Below are 18,892 nucleotides of genomic sequence, written 5' to 3' on the forward strand. Positions count from 1 at the left end.
GTGTGTGTGTGTGTGTGTGTGTGTGTGTTTACTATTCAATGCTGTGCGTGGGCACTTGAAAGGGAAAAATGCAGAGCACAAATTCCAAGCATGGGTTCTCACACTTGGCCAGACGTCACATCACTTTATTATACATTTGTTAATACAGCTAGGATGAAAATATATATGCAGATTTTAAAACTAGTGATGTGTGTTTTTCCCAGATAGGGTCTCAAAACCAGAATCCGCAGGAGACGTTCTTACAATATTTTTTTTGGACGAGTACAAAAGCTTTTCCATCAATTGCCCACCAAATGTAGTTTCCAACTAATATACTTAGCAGTGGAAACTGACCGACATCTGGGGAAGTCGTGGCCTAATGTTTAGAGAGTCGGACTCGTAACCCAAAAGTTGCGGGTTTGAGTCTCGTACCGGCAGGGATTGTAGGAGGGGCGAGTGAATGTACAGCTCTCTCTCCACCTTCAATACCACGACTGAGGTGCCCTTGAGCAAGGCACCGAACCCCCAACTGCTCCCCGGGCGCCGCAGCATAAATGGCTGCCCACTGCTCCGGGTGTGTGTTCACGGTGTGTGTGTGTTCACTGCTGTGTGTGTGTGTGTGCACTTTGGATGGGTTAAACACAGAGCATTAATTCCAAGTATGGGTCACCATACTTGGCCACATGTCACTTTCTTACTGTTCTCATAATTAGCACTTTATTTTCCACAAAATATAAGAACAGGCAACTTCCTTGAAAAACTTCCAGCCAAAAAACATAAAATATGCAACTAAAAAGCTAAGTTAATAAAATGTAACTTATCCCAAAACAACATTCTTCTTGTAAGAACGTCTCCAGTGGTTGTTGGTTTTGAGCACCTGCTGATGGATGAAAACACACATTTTCCACCCCTCTGACCTGCTGTGTCCTGCACTCTTCCCATCTCATTGGGCACGATGGCTCTTCGGGGGTCAAAGGGCACAGCGGGGTCGATAGGAATGCTTTTATAGCCAATACTGCTGATGATCAGACCACAGTCCACATCCTCCAGCTGACCGGTGACCTCTGCACGCGCGCTCTCGCCCGAACCCTGATACACAACACAGAGACCACACAGACTTCACATCCAGCCCAAAACACTCTCACAAATACAGGACATTACATACAGACATGACAGAGAGAGGAAATATAGCTTCATTAATAAAGATCAGAGTATGAGCAAAGCAATATTTCTGAGGCTGGACAATACATAGATTTATAATATTTTCATAATGATATTGATGGAAATATAAAACTAAAAAACACTGTTAATATCAAAATGTGGTTAATATTTATAAGTTTCTAAAGCCCATTTCAGCTTGTTTGTTCCACTTTCGCTTCTTGTTTTGCAATGCTTAAATGATGTAAGATAACACAAATCATTGTTTCGAGTTGGTTCATTTAAAGGGGTCATATGATGCTTTTTTAAAGATCATTATTTTGTGTATTTGGTGTAACAGAATATGTTGACAGTTTGCAAAATGCTCTGAAGTTGAGAAAATAATCTTGAAAACAATTTCCATCAAGCTCTCCATTTCAATTAACTGATGCAAAACAAGCGTATAAATAAATATACAGTGGATTAAAAAATAATAATAATTAAATTCCATGCTTTGTTGTGGCAACCTTATGCTGTGCAACAATGCTTACATTACTTATGTTAAATAATAAAAAAATAAGTAATAAAAATGTTTATGGCTAATAAATTATATGTTGAATAAAATTAAATTATTATTTTTAAAGCTACTTTTTGTAATGTCTACTTCTCATAATTTAGAGTATCCTTTGGCGGTAAATTTTTCAGTCAAAACTGATTACTTCAATTAATTAATCAACACATCATGTAAATAACTTTGTAAAACAACAACAAAAATGTGTTGTGTAATAACTGTATTGTGATCGATGAAAGTGAATAATGTGGATAAATCACTCACATTAAGACTACAAACTTGTATTAGCTGAATTCAGGAATAAATAAACTTAACATATGAATCCAATTAGCCCTGCAGTAATCATTTCTGTACAATTAGCAAAACACTTTCCTAAACCACAGACTTTCACACCAAACAGAAAGCTGGTTTGTTATCAAGCACAAGTGATCACAGTTCTGGCAGACTGTACATCTGATAACATCATCATGCTTCTCTCAGGACTTTCCAGATTTAAGACGGAGCCAAAAATGCAGTCTTGTTGTGCAGTGATCTCTAAAAACCACAATGAACTCCAAAAACATTAGGGCTCAGATTACAAAAACAACTGTGTGTGGCAGAGCCAGTCCTGCTGGTTCAACTCATCGTTTAAATCACATTCATTATGATCACATTTAATAATGTGTTTCAGAAATATATATACATTCAAACAGGTTTATTGGTTAGAGATTTGTTTAGATTTGTATGCCTTTCGCAATCCATTTATGCAAATCAGAAACAGAGTATGGCACCAATTATTTTTTTCCATCTGGAATATTTGTTTTGATATAATGTGGATGAATTGCTCACATTAAGACCACAAACTTTCATGACCCTTGATCTCTCTACGTATGATCTTAACAAATGTCGAGAGAACTCACTTATTCGTGGTCCTAATTCTGTCTTGCATGTTTACCTCTCGATCTTACAGTAATATTGTGAAATATTTATTACATAATATTTAAAATAACAGTTTTCTGTGTGAATATATATTGTAAAATGAAATTTATTCCTGTGTTCAAAGCTGTATTTTCAGCATCATTACACCAGTCTTCAGTGTCACATGTTCTTCAGAAATCATTCTGATTTGCTGCTCAAGATTTGTTTTTCAAGATTCTTTGATAAAAGTTTGAAGAACAGCCTTTATTTGAAATAGCAATATTTTGTAACATTATAAATGTCTTATGTCATTTTTGATCAATTTAATGCATCCTTGCTGAATAAGAGTATCAATTACTTAAAAAAAAAAGTTTACAAACTCTTTTGAACTTTTGAATATGTGTATTATACTGTGAAAAGGCTCAGATAAAATTAAGATATGATTTTTGATCTTTAAAAAAAAAAGATCAGTCATTGTCAATTTCAGTTTACTTTTATGAATAAATAAACTTCACATATAAATCCAATTAACCATGTAATAATAATTTACATATAGTTAACTTAGCAAACCAACGGAAATTGTAAGGTCCGCGCACCTGGACCAAGGAAGGTATCCAGTGGCGGATGAAGGTCTCTTGCGTGTTCGGTCTTTTCAGCGCGCAGAGATATTCAATTTAGGTTTAACTCAATCTGACTCCATTTTAGTATCTGAATTCTAATTTAGGTTGAAAGGCACATTGGTTGTTTGTCGGTCTCTGATTATTCTTACATTCGATTATTCTAATTAACTCTTTACTTTGTATTTTTCTCATTCACTAGGAATCTATTTCGTTTTTAGGATGCCTCACGGCGGCCGCTGTGCGTGGGCTCCATGATCACAAAACTCGCCAGTTTGATCCTTATTCAGAGGTTTGTGGCTAATGTTTAGCCCCCTACCATGGGCTGCGTCCAAAATCACATGCTCTCTTGAGTAGGTACTTTTTTTTGAAGAAGTAATTACTTCACGACCACAAAATAGTCCGTTCTGTATAGAATGAATGTAATCTGGACGTACTACATTCGCAATGTTGTCATTTTCACATGACCTACCAGTGTCAGTTGCATTGCATCCCTGCCATTCATAAGTCCTCTCCTGTGGCCTCATGGGATAGTAAAGTGTTCATCTTATGCATACTTAAGAATCACTCTGAAAGTAGGTCATCCAGGTACTTTTTCCCTGAATTGTGACACGCTTATTTTGTCACATACGGTTTTTCGCCTACTATATAGTATGGAAGTATTTGATTTCGGATGTAGCCATGGTTCTTATTCTGTTTTGCACATTTACCTCAAGCTTATTAAGAGCCAATCGGATTCCAGTAGCTCTTTTCCCATCAGCCCCCGCGAGAACCTCCACAGGACTGCGAAAGAAGCGAAAGCCCCAGCATTTCTCAGCTTTATCATCTCCTCCTTCTTTTACGGCTTTCATCATTAACTCTGTCAGTCTTTTTCTTGGCCTGGGAAGGTCTAATGAACACACACACACACACACACACACAGTTGTGGAGTTGATTGCCATACCAGCTTCAAAGGCATCTTAACACCAGATATTGGAAATTTCCAAAAAAAGAAGTGAATTCATTTGTCAGACCCTTTGATCTGGAAACCAAGAATTGCCAGACAGGACTTGTTTCACACTGTTCCCTTAAAAGCAGTCAATGTGACTTATTAAATTCCATTATATTAAACATTGCAAGGCTTTTATAGTAGTTTTATGCTTTTATTTCTGGAGCTCAATATCATTCCCTATATGTACAGAGCAGCGTTAACCTCTTAATTTCCTCTTAGGTTTAACTGATGAAAGTCAGGGGTTTGCATTGACATGAGGGGTATTTTTATGTGAATAAACCCTTTGATTTGAATGTTTTAACCTTTCAAAGCTTCTGCGATGCCCTCAAAGTCAGCGGGCAGCATGTCAGCCCTGGTGTTTGGCAGATTGACCATCTCTCTGAGTTCCTGATGAGATAAACAAAAATAAACAGTCCTGTTCCCACACACATTCATTTCGAAACCTTTCACTTGCAAAGTAAATAAACTAATTATATATTAGAGTTTATGAGGGTTTTTTCCCATGCATTCGATCAACAGGTTCTTCCGCTTTACTTTCCAAATTCACAGCTGTCACTCAAATGGTTTTCATTCACTTCGAGGGAGTGAAGCAAGAGAGTCATACCTTGATGGTACAAGCAATTTGAAGAGGTCCTCGTCGGCCTACGATCAAAACCCTTCGCACTTTACTGCCTGCCAATGCTTCTAGTGCATTCTGGGTAATATCGGTTTCCTGTGAGCAGGCAATAGAGGAGATAGTAAACTAAAATGATCAAAATTAAGACAGGAAGGGTGGTTTACTGAGGAAAAAGCAGTTTACTGAGTCATTACAGAAATGTAAATGATGTTATCAGCTCACGTGCAAGAAATAGTTCACCCAGAAGTGAAAATTTGCTGGAAATGTCCTTACCCTCAGGGTGAGTATATTTCCAGCTAATTTTCAGTTTTGGGTGAACTATTCCTGTCCGCAGGGAATTTTGAACATTATCTATGAATTTATTAACATAAAACTCTTCTCTGAACATGTATTGTTAACCATATGTGAGCCTTGTCTTGTGAGTCTTAAACAAAATAACGATTATTGATTCATTAAACACGGTGAAACTTGTAATTCAGCGAGTCAATATAGTAAAAGTGAGTCCTTCAATTCAATCCATTAACACGTGGGATTAAGTTTGATTCATGAGTCTTTAAAACAAGTTCATTAAACTGAGCTGGTTCATAAGAGTCAAGATTCATGACTCGCACTACACTGGTCATATTATTTTTGCACATTCGATTCAGATCACATTCGATTCAGACTACAAACGTTTGATACAATTCCTCCCTTTAGCCATATAGATTCACTAGCAATGCAGAGTGTTTTAGAAAAGATCGACATCCACATCCACCAAAGAAGAAGATATTCAGAAGATACTCAAGTTTCATTAATGGAAGTGAAGTAATAACTTGTCTACAAACGTTTGATACAATTCCTCCCTTTAGCCATATAGATTCACTAGCAATGCAGAGTCCACCAAAGAAGAAGATATTCAGAAGATACTCAAGTTTCATTAATGGAAGTGAAGTAATAACTTGTGATTCGGTAAGTCAATATAGTGAGTCATTTGACTGATTCAAACCATTAACAGTGGATTTGAGATTGATCCATGAGTTAAATCATTCCCTAAACTACTTCAAACCGATTACCATCTGGCACTTTTGCATATATGTGACTTAAGTCGCTGGGGGATATTTGTAGCAATAGCCAAAAAAAACATAGTATGTGTCAAAATGATCGATTTTTCTTTAATGCCAAAAATCATTAGGATATTAAGTAGAGATCATGTTCCATGAAGATATTTTGTAAATTTCCTACCGTAAATATATCAAAACTTAATTTTTGATTAGTAATATGCATTGCTAAGAACTTCATTTGGACAACTTTAAAGGAGATTTTCTCAATATTTAGATTTTTTTGCTCCCTCAGATTCCAGATTTTCAAATAGTTGCATCTCTACCAAATATTGAGTATCATAGTATAATATGAGTATAAATCTCATATTATATATATAATATCTCATATAACCCTTATGGACTGGTTTTGTGGTCCAGGGTCACATATCATAAGTCTCTCTAATATAGATAAAATAAACAGAGTGGGCTCAGACCTTCAGCATTTCTACAGGTGCCAGAAGTATTCGGGCAACATCCAGGGCCACATTTCCCTGTCCTAGAATCACAGCCGTCTCAAAGCTGAGATCTGGATGCAGCTGCAGATCAAAGGAAATAACAGAGGGTTGTTCAGGGGTTATTAAACACCAAAACGTCTGAAGGGATTCAAAAGAAATGGCACCTCCTTATTACTGGGCAGTCCGTTGTACCATCCGACAAAGTCTTTAGCTGAGAAAACGCCCGGTAAACCTTCACCTGGAATTCCCATTGACCGATTTCCTTCGGCTCCGTAACTCTGGAAAAACACATGGTGCAGAGGAGGATGACTACAGGAACAGTCATGGAGCAAAATTAAATGAAATGATATGGCATGCAGTTATTTAGAGAAGACACCCACTAAAATGTGGTTCAGTGTAAAAACTGTGTAAAAAAAGACTGTGAATTTAACGGTAAAAGACTGTAAAAATGCTACAGTAAAAACCTGTTAAATGGTTAACGGTAAATTCCCCTACTATATACGGTGAAAAACTGTATTGGACATTAATCTTATGGTAGTATACTGTTTTTGGAAGTGGAAAAAGACCGTATAATTTACAGTGAATAACCGTAAATTGACATTTCCAGAATTCCCCGCGTTACATTTCAAATGTGATGTTTTTTTGTTGAAATAACTGTTTCTTCTTAGTTTTTGCTTTTCAGTTTTGTATATTAGGGTTGTGTGTTACACCTAATGTTGTTAAATGAATGTTTATTACATTATTTCAGTTTCATGTGTGTTACCGTGATGGTGTTTGGTGTTTGTGTGAATGACACTGTGCACCTTCTATATATGTTAATATTTAAAAGCTGCTTGTGAAGGGCTTTGGTTCATCATGTGACTTTCTCATCACCTGCTTTTGGTGGTTATCAGTGTATTACAAAGGTACAATACAGATTTCAGTACTTCAATAGGTTGATATATTAACATTACATCAGTTAATGAAATTACGGTATGTAACTGTAAATTTAATTTAAAACCGTAAAACCTAAAACGTTGCTATCATATTTTTTACGGTAAAATTCCGGCAACCACAGCTGCTGTTTTTTACCGTACATTTTATGGATTTTTTTTTTTACAGTGTGTCTTTGAATCATATATATCTTATATGACAGAACAAAAATAGTTCTGAGACTGTTCTTTGGTGTTCTACTGAAGAAGGAAAGTCATATGACTTTGGAGTAACACGAGCATGATTAAATTATCATGCATTTTATTTTTGTGTGAAATAATTCAAAGAAATCATGCAATATACACTTTCACAACAGTTAACGTATATTCATGGTCAGTAAACTCCTTCAGTTTACTTTTAACTGCTGTAGATGTGCATCAAACCACGTGGGTCGTCATGTGATTAAATGTAAACCTTGAATGCAACATAAGCCACTTTGGATAAAAGCACCTGCTAAGTGGATAAAAGTAAATATTAGTATAAATGCTCTGACTCGTACACACGCCACCTCTGACCAAAAAAGACATATAGCCTACCCTTCATCGTCTTCAGTTGCATTTTATTCAGAAATATTATAAGAGTAAAATAAATGTTTTCACTGAAGATGCAAGAGATTTGCCATACACTAATCTTGCTTTTAGAAGATTGTTATCTTCTGGGATTTTTTTTTTACTGACATCAGGCAAAAAACAACAATCAAAGTCTTTTGATTGTTTTTGAAAAAAAAGACATAAAAGCAGTGTACAAAGAAGTTTACAAAGAAGTTTTTATGCCTGTTTATATGTTTTCATTTTCACAAATGCTCACAGTTGGATATACACTACTGTTTAAAAGTTTAAGATCCATCTCTTATGCTCATCAAGGCTCCATTTATTACTGTAAAAACAGTCTTTTGTCTTTGACCCAAATATTAACATAAACACTGGCTAGTATACAACCCAAGCTTTGTCAAAAAACAGTGACCCTACATCGCCTCAAATTCTCTTTTTCATTTAGATAAAAGCGCTACTCGCTTATATTGCTTTTAGAAGATTCTTGTCTTTTTGGGTTTTTCACTGACGTCACACAATAAACAATAATGAAAGGCTTACGTTGTGATTTAAACGATGCTTTACATTGCAAAAAGAATAAAAGACAAAAGAAGTATAAAAGAAGGTGTACGAATATTTTCACAAATGCACAAAGTTGGATACACTACTGTTCAAAAGGTTAAGGTCCGTCTCTTATGCTCGTCAAGGCTCCGGTTATTATTGTAAAAATAGCAACGTTATGCAATATTCTAACAATTTAAAATAAAAAAAAATTCAAATTTAAAGGATTTTAAAATGTAATTTATCTTTTTATTTATTATACAATTAACAAAAGCAAAAAAGGTCTCTAACACTAGCTTGCTCTATCCGTTTTCTATTCTATCGGTTTTCTTTTTATTTATTATATTATTTTAAAAAACCCTTGCAACGTGTACTGCGTTAAGCTAACGGTGACTTGTTATAGCACTTGCGTATCATTGCTCTTTTGTTGATTTCGATTGCTTCTATTGTCCTCATTTGTAAGTCGCTTTGGATAAAAGCATCTGCTAAATGACTAAATGAAAATGTAATGTAAATATAAAACAGGAAAGGCTGGCAGTATTTACCAAGTATATACCAAGCCTGCATTTATTTGATCCAAACTACAGCAAAAACGGTAACATTTTGAAAGATTTTTACTATTTAAAATAACATTTTTTTTAACTATTTTTTGAATTTATTTTAAAACAATGTATTTCTGTGATGCGCAGCTGTATTTTCAGCATCATTACTCCAGCCTTCAGTGTCACATGATCCTTCAGAAATCATTAACTTTTCAATCACTTTTTATCAATTTAAAGCATCCTTGCTAAATTTCTTTGCCAAAAAAAAATAATTATACTTACTTCAAGCTTTTGAATGGTATAGTGTATAATGCTACAAAAGCTTTTTATTTCAGATAAATTAATTATTAAGATAAATATTCAGATTAAAAAATTCAGATAAATAAATCTTTGGATCTTTATATTCATCAAAGAATCCTGAAAAAATGTACTCAACCATTTTACATTTTGATAATAATAATAATAATAATGTTTCTTGTACAGCAAATCTGCATATTAGAATTTCCAAATTAGAAATTTTCTTTTTGCCATTAATTGTAATAATTCAGTGAGTTTTTGAATTTATTTTAAAACAATGTATTTCTGTGATGCGCAGCTGTATTTTCAGCATCATTCATCCAGCCTTCAGTGTCACGTGATCCTTCAGAAATCATTAACTTTTCAATCACTTTTTATCAATTTAAAGCATCCTTGCTAAATTTCTTTGCCAAAAAAAAATAATTATACTTACTTCAAGCTTTTGAATGGTATAGTGTATAATGCTACAAAAGCTTTTTATTTCAGATAAATTAATTATTAAGATAAATATTCAGATTAAAAAATTCAGATAAATAAATCTTTGGATCTTTATATTCATCAAAGAATCCTGAAAAAATGTACTCAACCATTTTACATTTTGATAATAATAATAATAATAATAATGTTTCTTGTACAGCAAATCTGCATATTAGAATTTCCAAATTAGAAATTTTCTTTTTGCCATTAATTGTAATAATTCAGTGAGATTTGACAGAGATCTGATCCTCATCAGTCTGTCTGGAGTGACGTGAAGAAGCAGAGCAAACTGAGACAGACTCAATCCAGAAGAACTGTGGCAACGTCTCCAAGACGCTTGAAGAAACCTCCTGCAAAGCTACACTACTGTTCAAAGTTTTAGGCACTTGTGTAAAAATAGTAAGTTAACATTTATTTATATAGCACCTTTCAAAACAAAGTTACAAAGTGCTTTACAATAAAAAAGATCAGTACAGCAACAACATACAAAAATACCATCAAAATTAAGAAGAAGCCATACAATAAAAATGAGTCTTAAAAGAGGATACAGTAAATGCTGTAAAATGAGGATGCTGTCAAAAATTATGTCATGAATAGATTTGCTTTATCAATTAACTTCTATTAACTAAATTAAATCAACATTTGGTGTGAGCATCCTTTGCGTTTAAAGCAGCTTTTGCCCTTGGTGCACTTGTGCATTGTTTTTCAGGGAGCTTTGCAGGAGGTTTCTTGAAGCATCTTGGAGACACAGTTCTTCTGGGTTTAGTCTGTCTCAGTTTGTTCTGTTTCTTCATGTCCTTCCAGACAGACTGATGATGATCGGATCAGATCTCTCTGTGGAGCTCTGGCTGTTTTCAGACAAACATCTCACTGGATTATTACAATTAATGGCAAAATGAAAGTTTGGAAATGTAAACTGATATTTCCTAGTTCTGACACACTACAGCAAAAGATAGAAATAACTGACTTAAAACCATTTTTAGCTTCTGAAAATACTAGTGTTCTAATATATATAAATGTATTATTTATTTATATTTATTGCCATTGTCAATTTTTACTATGCAAAACTGGCACTCGGTGAATGATTAATCTGGATTGTTGTGGTTTGTATCCTCACCAGCACAACAGCGTGGTAAGCTTGTCGTAACTCGTCAATCGTCACATCTTTACCCACATTCACATTGCCATGGAAGCTGCATCGTTCATGCTGGCCCGTCTGAGTAAAAGTGTTAATGACATTCTGGAAAATTAAAATGAGGAAGAAAAAAAAAACATGTATTATTTTACTAGCACATATTAAAATACATACTACTAGCACATATTAAAATACATATTATGCTATTAGCATAAATCACAATAGTGATTTATGCATAGGAAAAATAAAGCTTAAACATGCTTAAGTTTAACGATATCTAATGTGTATGGCTTGTTTGTTATCAAGACTGTCTGTTGCTCGTGATGCTTATAAGTGATTGTGACATGTGGCCAAGTATGGTGACCCATACTCTTAATTAATGCTCTGCGTTTAACCCATCCAAAGTGCACATACACTGCAGTGAACACACACACACCGAGAACACACACCCGGAGCAGTGGGCAGCCATTTATGCTGCGGCGCCCGGGGAGCAGTTGGGGGTTCGGTGCCTTGCTCAAGGGCACCTCAGTCGTGGTATTGAAGGTGGAGAGAGAGCTGTACATTCACTCCCCCCACCTACAATCCCTGCCGGACCTGAGACTCTCTAACCATTAGGCCACGACTTCCCAATTTTTATTTTTTATTTGCATGCATGCGGGAACATCTGAAGGATCTGTACTGACATAGTCACAACATACTGTAAATCAGACATGAACAAACATTCATGTTGTCCTGGCAGTAATCAAGCACTGTACGTCATTCACTTTCAAGTCTGATGTTTGTTTTTCTGTTTCCTACATGAGGTCATTACTAATTGAACCACTCAAGCGCTCTTGTACTACACAAATAGATGAAATGAGCGCATGCTATCATTTCCCCTAATAGTTTTTAAAGCTAAAGTCATATCTATATATTGCCACTAAATGGCATAGTTCAAACAGATAGTCCTTATGTTAATAATGAGTGAATATATATTACAATAAGGGTGATAAAAAGGTATTATAACATCAAATCAGCTCGAGTCATCATGAAACAGTGTTTGTAAATTACATGCAGCAAATAACAATAAATGCAGCATATTAAACCACATGCATTTTTAATAAAACACTAAGTTTTAATATATGACAACATTTTATGACGGTGCTCATTCAAAGAAGAGGAAATAAATCAATTTAGCAGTTCAGTTTTGGCCAGGCCCGGCGCCAGAGGGGGGCGTGTTACAGTGTGTTACAGGCTTTGCCCCCCCCTCCGGACCGAGGGGGACGGCCGGACTTTAGTTTTGCGTGTATAATAGTCTAACTCATAGTGTAAAATAGTCTAACTGATTGCCTTTAGATGGAAAAGCTGCCCATAACTCCTGGTCTAGGATCTGTTTTCTTCATGATAATAGCATAACGAAATAGATTTGGCAAACAATCCAGTGTATCTGCCCTTCTGTTTTGGAAAGCGTCAAATGATTTTACAATGCATTTTCGCAGAGGGGAGCAAAATAGCCAATCACAGACATGTTTGTTGATTTCTACAACGCAATGGCCAATCAGATGTGTTTAGGTTGAAATCTTTTTGTCCAGTGCTGAGTTCTGTCATGCTCGTAACTTCATTAAAAAAAGTTTCATTGTGTGGTTACATTCATTGGTTAAAATGGAACTTTGTGAGAACGTGATGAATGAGTGACAGTTTTTCATAAATTTAAAGGGAGTGCTCTTTCCATGCTGTATACAGATCATATATTCAGAATGTAAATAAAACGTGTTTTCATGCTTGACAAGCGGCCACGTACGACACAGAGATAGCTAACTACTACACTATATAGAAAAAGATAATAGCCTAATTTCAGAAGCACAAAGTGATGTGATTCTGCAACCAAGCCTGGTCCAAATGCAGGATTTAGGTAAGGAAACGGTTATTAATTATTCATATTGGCTGCCATGCCAAATCATGCACCTGCTTGCTTTTCTGCTTACCGTAATTTAAGTGTTTTTGTGAACGTATATGCTTTATTAACAAATAATTGTAACATTTTACAATAAGGTTCCATTAGTTAATGTTAGTTAATGTATTAAAGTGTTAGTTAATTATTGTAAAGTGTTACCCAAATAATGTATTTTGAGCGTTCACTTGAAACTAAGCGCAACACTTCAATATGTATAAATAAATAAACAGATAATGTTGAAAAAATTTTGCTTTTATAATCATATCACTAGCAAAATCATAACAGATAAATTGTGAATCATCAATATACTATATCAGCATTATTCTCAAATCCATTTTACATCCATTATCTGATTTGTTGTTTAGTAAAACAGGATATTTGTTTACCTGACTTTTGGGTATTTGATTAATAAAGTGGTCTCTGCATGACAGACATGAAATATGAGAGACTTGTACTGATGTAAAACTAAGTAAATAGGGTTCATTTTTATTTCATAGTGACTAAATGAAGGCCTGACCTTGACCTCGGGATGATCAGGCGCAACCCCAAACCGCACCAGTCCAAACGGCACCGGCAGTCGCTCGTAAATGTCTACGGCTGTATTCTGCCGAGCCTGAAAGTGATACAATGAAATGAACAAACAATGGGTGATTTGTGTAAAAATGCTAGTAAACACTGTGAGACTGAAAATGATGAGTTTGTCTGCATCCCACAGACACAGAACTAAAGATCAGCATTCATGCGGTTTCTGCAAAACACTTGTGATTCAACCCGTTGTTCCTCTTTCGTACTTCAGTGGTTTGATTGAAAGTCTTCAAGTGGCAGAACATTGTGTCTATCTCAAAACCAGCAGCATTGTTAATGCCTGTACTGTGGGAATCAAAGTGGATCTGTAGATGTGGGGTAAAAGTAAACCTCAAGGACAGCTGCTGGAATTTACCTGGACTGCTTTCAAAGAAAATAACTTGTCACGCAAAACCTCGGTAAAACCAACAGGTTTGTATGCAGTCAGCAAAGTTTGTCAACCTAAAAGAACCAAATCAGCTAAAGCTAGATTAAATCTTTCCTGAGAAAGTGAGTATTTGGATCAGGGCGCCTACCTTCAGGAGCTGTTGTGCCGTGTAAAAACCTGCAGGACCTCCGCCTACGATACACACTCTTGGACCGGATGAGGAGGACAACCCACGTACACCTGTCAACATGACAGAAACACAACATGTTTTTTATTATATGACATTTTACAACAGGGACTGATTGAGCAATCGCTTTACACCACACACAGTAAAACTTCTATCTATCTATCTATTTATCTATCATCCATCCATATGAGAAACTAGGGCACAATGTGTCAAAATTTGATTGATGTCCCCTCATAAAATATGTCCATAAAAATGCCATACCCGCAAAAAGAATGAAACAACATAAAATAAAATAAAAAAAATTTAAAAGTTGTTTTACCAAAGAGGGCTATGTGTTATAGAAAAATGTCATTTCATTTTCATTTATCTAGTTAATATGAAGTGACTTAGTCATTTCTTTATTCCCTCTTTGATTTTTCACGCCTAACAACTTTGAACCAAGTCCCTCTATCACAGGAGCATGAACACACACACCCACCAGGACCACACACACACACACACACACACAAGGACCACTCTCTCTATCTCTCTCTCACACAAACGCACACATAATTACTTTTACGGCTATGCCAGATGGAGAAAGTATGTCTGGCGGTAATTAGTGAATATCAGAGCTTACATCAAAGGATGTGAAAACATTTTGTAAGGACTGGTCTGTTTTAAATAAGATGTCTGGGAAGATGTACGGCAAGAGGTCTGGCAAGAACTGAGACACAGCGGCAGGCAAAGTTCAGCCGGTGAAGATATTCCAGGGTGTTTTACAATGTATGCCTGGCAAGAGTAAGCAGGACCAAGTTCAGCAGGTGGGAGAAAAGTACATTCCCTAAGGATATTCCAAATGAAGGCCTGGTGAGTTTGCAAAGGATGTGCTGTCAGCTTCATAGCAATGTTCAGGAAGAGAATAAAGTAAATTGTTGTTTCCCCACGCAATGTAGTAAGCAGGACAAAGTCCAGCAGGTGGGAAAAAAGTACATTCCCTAAGAATATTCCAGGGTCTTTTGCAATGAAGGCCTGGTGAGTTTGCAAAGGATGTGCTGTCAGCTTCATAGCAATGTTCAGGAAGAGAATAAAGTAAATTGTTGTTTCCCCACGTAGGTTTTCACTAGCTGGTAATAACACGGTAAAATAAACAGAGCTGAGGTAGTTGTTTTAACAAATAAGTATAGTTATTTGTATCCATTAACATACACTGTGAATGTTAAAGGAAAACATCTCAGAGGCATGTTTAGGCGCCACACAACTGAACTGGAATTCTACCGAGGGGGAAAAGTTCATACACAGTACATGCACTCATTTATTTATATGAGGCTGTCAGAAATGACTTTAAACCTTACCACATGTGAGAAAGGGTTTTTTTTCTTCACCAACTCAACCAGCTGGAGAACGCAAATTACATTGGCTCTTACTCATCTAAATAGAATTAAGTCTATGACACAATAAGTAATAATGATCAAGCTAAATTTGATATATTGATATATATATATATTGTATGACCGTCTTTAAAGGGGTCATATGATGCGATTTCAAGTTTTCCTTTCTAAGACTAATTTCATAACCTATGAAAGATAGTTACCGCCACTAAATAAAAAAATGTTAAAAAGGTAATTGCGAATTATTTTTCTCATAATTCAGATTTTTTTTCTTAGAATTGTGAGATATAAACTCACAATTGTAAGAAAATATTTGATTCCTCTGAATCAGACTTTATAACTTGTAATTGCAGGTTTATAGGCTACCTCCCAATTCTGAGAAGAAAAATCTGAAGTGCTAGAAAAAAAAGTCACAATCTTGAGATATAAATTCACAGTTGCAAGAAACAAGTCAGAATTGTGTGGGGAAAAAATCAGAATTGCGAGAAAAAAGCCAGAATAGTTCGTTTATATTTAGCAATTCCAACTTTATTTCTCACAATTGCGAGTTTCTATTCTGAGATTCTGAGAAAAAAAGTCACAATTGTGAGATATAAACTCGCAATTGCAAGAAAAAAAAAAGGTAAAATTACTTTTTAAAATTTTTTATTTAGTGGCAAAAACGGTTTCCATACTAACCAGAGACACATTGACATTAACCCATAACAAAGCATACATCAATCACTACAATATATACACCAACGTATTCATCAAATGACTTGAGTATGTTAAGAAAAGCTCAAACCCATCACAGAAAGGCACCTGCACCTAATAACACAGACAGTAGTACTGTAACACAGCACAGTCATATCAGAAGATCTTATCATTATATCAGTTATGATTTTATAATAACTTGTTATTATAATCTTGTTACACTGAATGACCTCTAACAAACTAAATATTCAGGACAAACCTTCCCCGGTTATTTCAATAATTAAAGACTTAGGCCTAGTCCTTTTAATATAACACAGCCAACACTTATATATACATGCCACTAAAACATATACATATATATACATATATATATATATAATTACTTTGTATTTTATCTTTATTCAAAGCTGTAATGATAAAATCATAGTCCAGACCATTACAATGAATGACAATTTTTGCAGTTTGAAACATTATTTTATCCATATTTTGACATTTTATTTTCACAAAAGTTATTTGAAACATTAATCTAGACATTTTAGTTGCATTTAATAGGGATGCACGATATATCGGCCACCATATCGGTATCGGCCGATAAATGCTAATTTTTTTCTGTTATCGGTATCGGCCTGATAAGAAAATTTGGCCGATATTTTTTATATAACATATAAACATATGTTATAACATATATAATATATATACATTCAGATATTTGTTTTATATAAAATCACTTTAAATTTAATTTGATGCAGACACCAAAATCTATTCTTGTTAGACCTCTATAAACTTAAAAACTTTGATTATTTTTGCACTTTCTTAAAGTCAAGCAAGAATGTGTCACGTTAACAGTTTATCTTGGTAAACTTACCTTCTGATACTGATCTTTTAAGTTTAATATGAACATGCATATGATAAAAAAAGATGATGTACTGCAGTAGGATTGAGCCACATGCTTTATGTTATGTTATGTTTATATGAAAAAGGCAGATTCCCTTCTGAAGTCATGAAGAAAAACAAAGTGTTAAGTGTCAGATCATAAACTCACCGCCTTCAGCTGCCAGACGTCTGGATGCACTTGACAGGCCGTGGATCTTCATCACAGACCCTCTCATTAGGTTTATCATCTTCATCAGATGAAATGCAGTACAAAAGCAACAGTCCAGATCCAACAAAGACTCTGTTATGAAGGCAAAAGCTGCTTATGGAGCTTTGATCCCTCAGCGCGTGCTCTTGGGTCACATTCGTGGGCTTGCATTCATGTATGTGTTCATCTGAACTTCATGAAATAAAACTGTATTAAAGATTTGCATGATCCATTTCTACTGCCTGCTTCAGATTGCACCAATTCTGTTGCATTGGGTCCATTTCGAGTCAAATAAAAGTGCCCCGGTTTTGAGATGTTAAGAGCACAAATATACAAGAAAGAAAATAATATTTTGAAGTGTGCATGACAACTGTATGAACAAGTAGCAGAGCTGATCTTTTATACAATAACACGCAATAACAAGTATCTCAAATTCGGTGCATATGACAAAATCAGTCGACTACAAAAAGGCAAAAGTGACAATTTAAAAGAAAAACAACAAGTTTAAGGCTATAAATGAAGTGTCCTTACGTCAGTTCAGTCGTGCATCGCTTTAAGTTCTCCGTGATAAACAAATGCTCCGATTAAACGTTCCTCCTCAGTGAACGTGCCACTTTCCGCTGTCTTTAGCTGATCCTTTCATGCATAACCGCACTATATCCCTCGAGGTTTTGCGGTTCCACTGCTATCTGAGTGATTTTATCAGTTTAGCCTTGACTGAAGGTCTCAGACCGTGTGCACAGATCAATTACACACAGAGACAAGGCCATGGACTCATTCACATCAGTAGCATATTTGATCATGACTTATGGGTTTTTGTCTGCTTAGTACAATTATTCTCGTTTTATGTCCTAAATTTCATCAAAGTTACCATATGTGCCTATCAGACTGTGTTTGCCTTGTTAAAAGAAAAACGGTGCTGTGAATGTGAATGAGAAAGCCATTGCTCAACTGACTACAGCTATTGCACAAATATGGATCAATGTCCAATTATATTAGACTACTTTGACTCTTTATGGTATGGTGTTGCCACCATTTTCTTATCGCTATTCCAGTACAACCACAACAAATTGCATTATTGGGTAACGCTTTAGATTACAGCCCACAATTTACAGGAAACTGTACTTTACAGGCGACAAATATGAGACCCCCAGAGTCTTTAGTGTAGGAGAAATATCTGAGCACAGTGTGTGATGCTGTTGAGATGTCTTCTAAAGCTTTAAAGGAGACAAATGTGAGAGTGTTCGAGTTTGAGAAGCAGGAGACTCAAGCAAAAATCTCCACTCAATCTTAAAGTAACCTAATTTCTGTCTAGGAGAAATATTTGAGATGTTAAAGAGATCTCACTTTAGATTTTTCTTTCCTATGGGCATGCACCCCAGACAAAATTATTTTCAGATAAAGTGGGCCATCCATCTCTGATTTATCAAACATATTTAACAAGCTCCAAAACAAATAGCCTATGGGCCATGAGTAAAATTCATCAGTTCACTCAATTCATGAGTAAAATTCATCAGTTCACTCAATTCATGTGTAAAATTCAAAACAACTTATAGAACATGCTGTGTTGATGTGATGAAATCTGAATATCAGAATATTCAGAAATCAGAACATTGATGAAAATGAACTCGTTCAGCTCATATAACATATTAAAAATGTGACTATAACACATGCAACAACAAAAAGGCTTTTCTCTCATGCTTTCTTCACTCCACAGATTGAACAATTCATGCCTCGCCTTCCTTTTTATTCCTCTGATTTATCAAACATATTTAACAAGCTCCAAAACAAATAGCCTATGGGCCATGAGTAAAATTCAT

General features: G+C 35.3%; 1 protein-coding gene across 1 annotated transcript in view; it reads right to left on the bottom strand.

Annotated features, from left to right (window-relative positions):
• The window catches only part of fdxr (ferredoxin reductase), a 22,880-nt gene extending 5,304 nt beyond the window's left edge, over window positions 1-17,576 (bottom strand). The window contains exons 1-10 of the mRNA XM_016253576.1: window positions 17,034-17,576; window positions 13,890-13,981; window positions 13,307-13,402; window positions 10,839-10,961; window positions 6,507-6,620; window positions 6,322-6,423; window positions 4,797-4,904; window positions 4,495-4,579; window positions 3,912-4,090; window positions 897-1,068 (exon numbers count right to left, since the gene is read on the bottom strand). Coding sequence (XP_016109062.1) covers window positions 897-1,068; window positions 3,912-4,090; window positions 4,495-4,579; window positions 4,797-4,904; window positions 6,322-6,423; window positions 6,507-6,620; window positions 10,839-10,961; window positions 13,307-13,402; window positions 13,890-13,981; window positions 17,034-17,118 — 1,156 coding nt within the window. The 5' untranslated portion in view covers window positions 17,119-17,576. The remainder of the gene's footprint in view (window positions 1-896; window positions 1,069-3,911; window positions 4,091-4,494; window positions 4,580-4,796; window positions 4,905-6,321; window positions 6,424-6,506; window positions 6,621-10,838; window positions 10,962-13,306; window positions 13,403-13,889; window positions 13,982-17,033) is intronic.
• Between the last annotated feature and the right edge of the window lie 1,316 nt (window positions 17,577-18,892).

This window comes from Sinocyclocheilus grahami, unplaced genomic scaffold (assembly GCF_001515645.1).
Source record: "Sinocyclocheilus grahami isolate Dianchi unplaced genomic scaffold, SAMN03320097.WGS_v1.1 scaffold1189.1, whole genome shotgun sequence".
NCBI classification, from domain to species: Eukaryota; Metazoa; Chordata; class Actinopteri; order Cypriniformes; family Cyprinidae; genus Sinocyclocheilus; species Sinocyclocheilus grahami.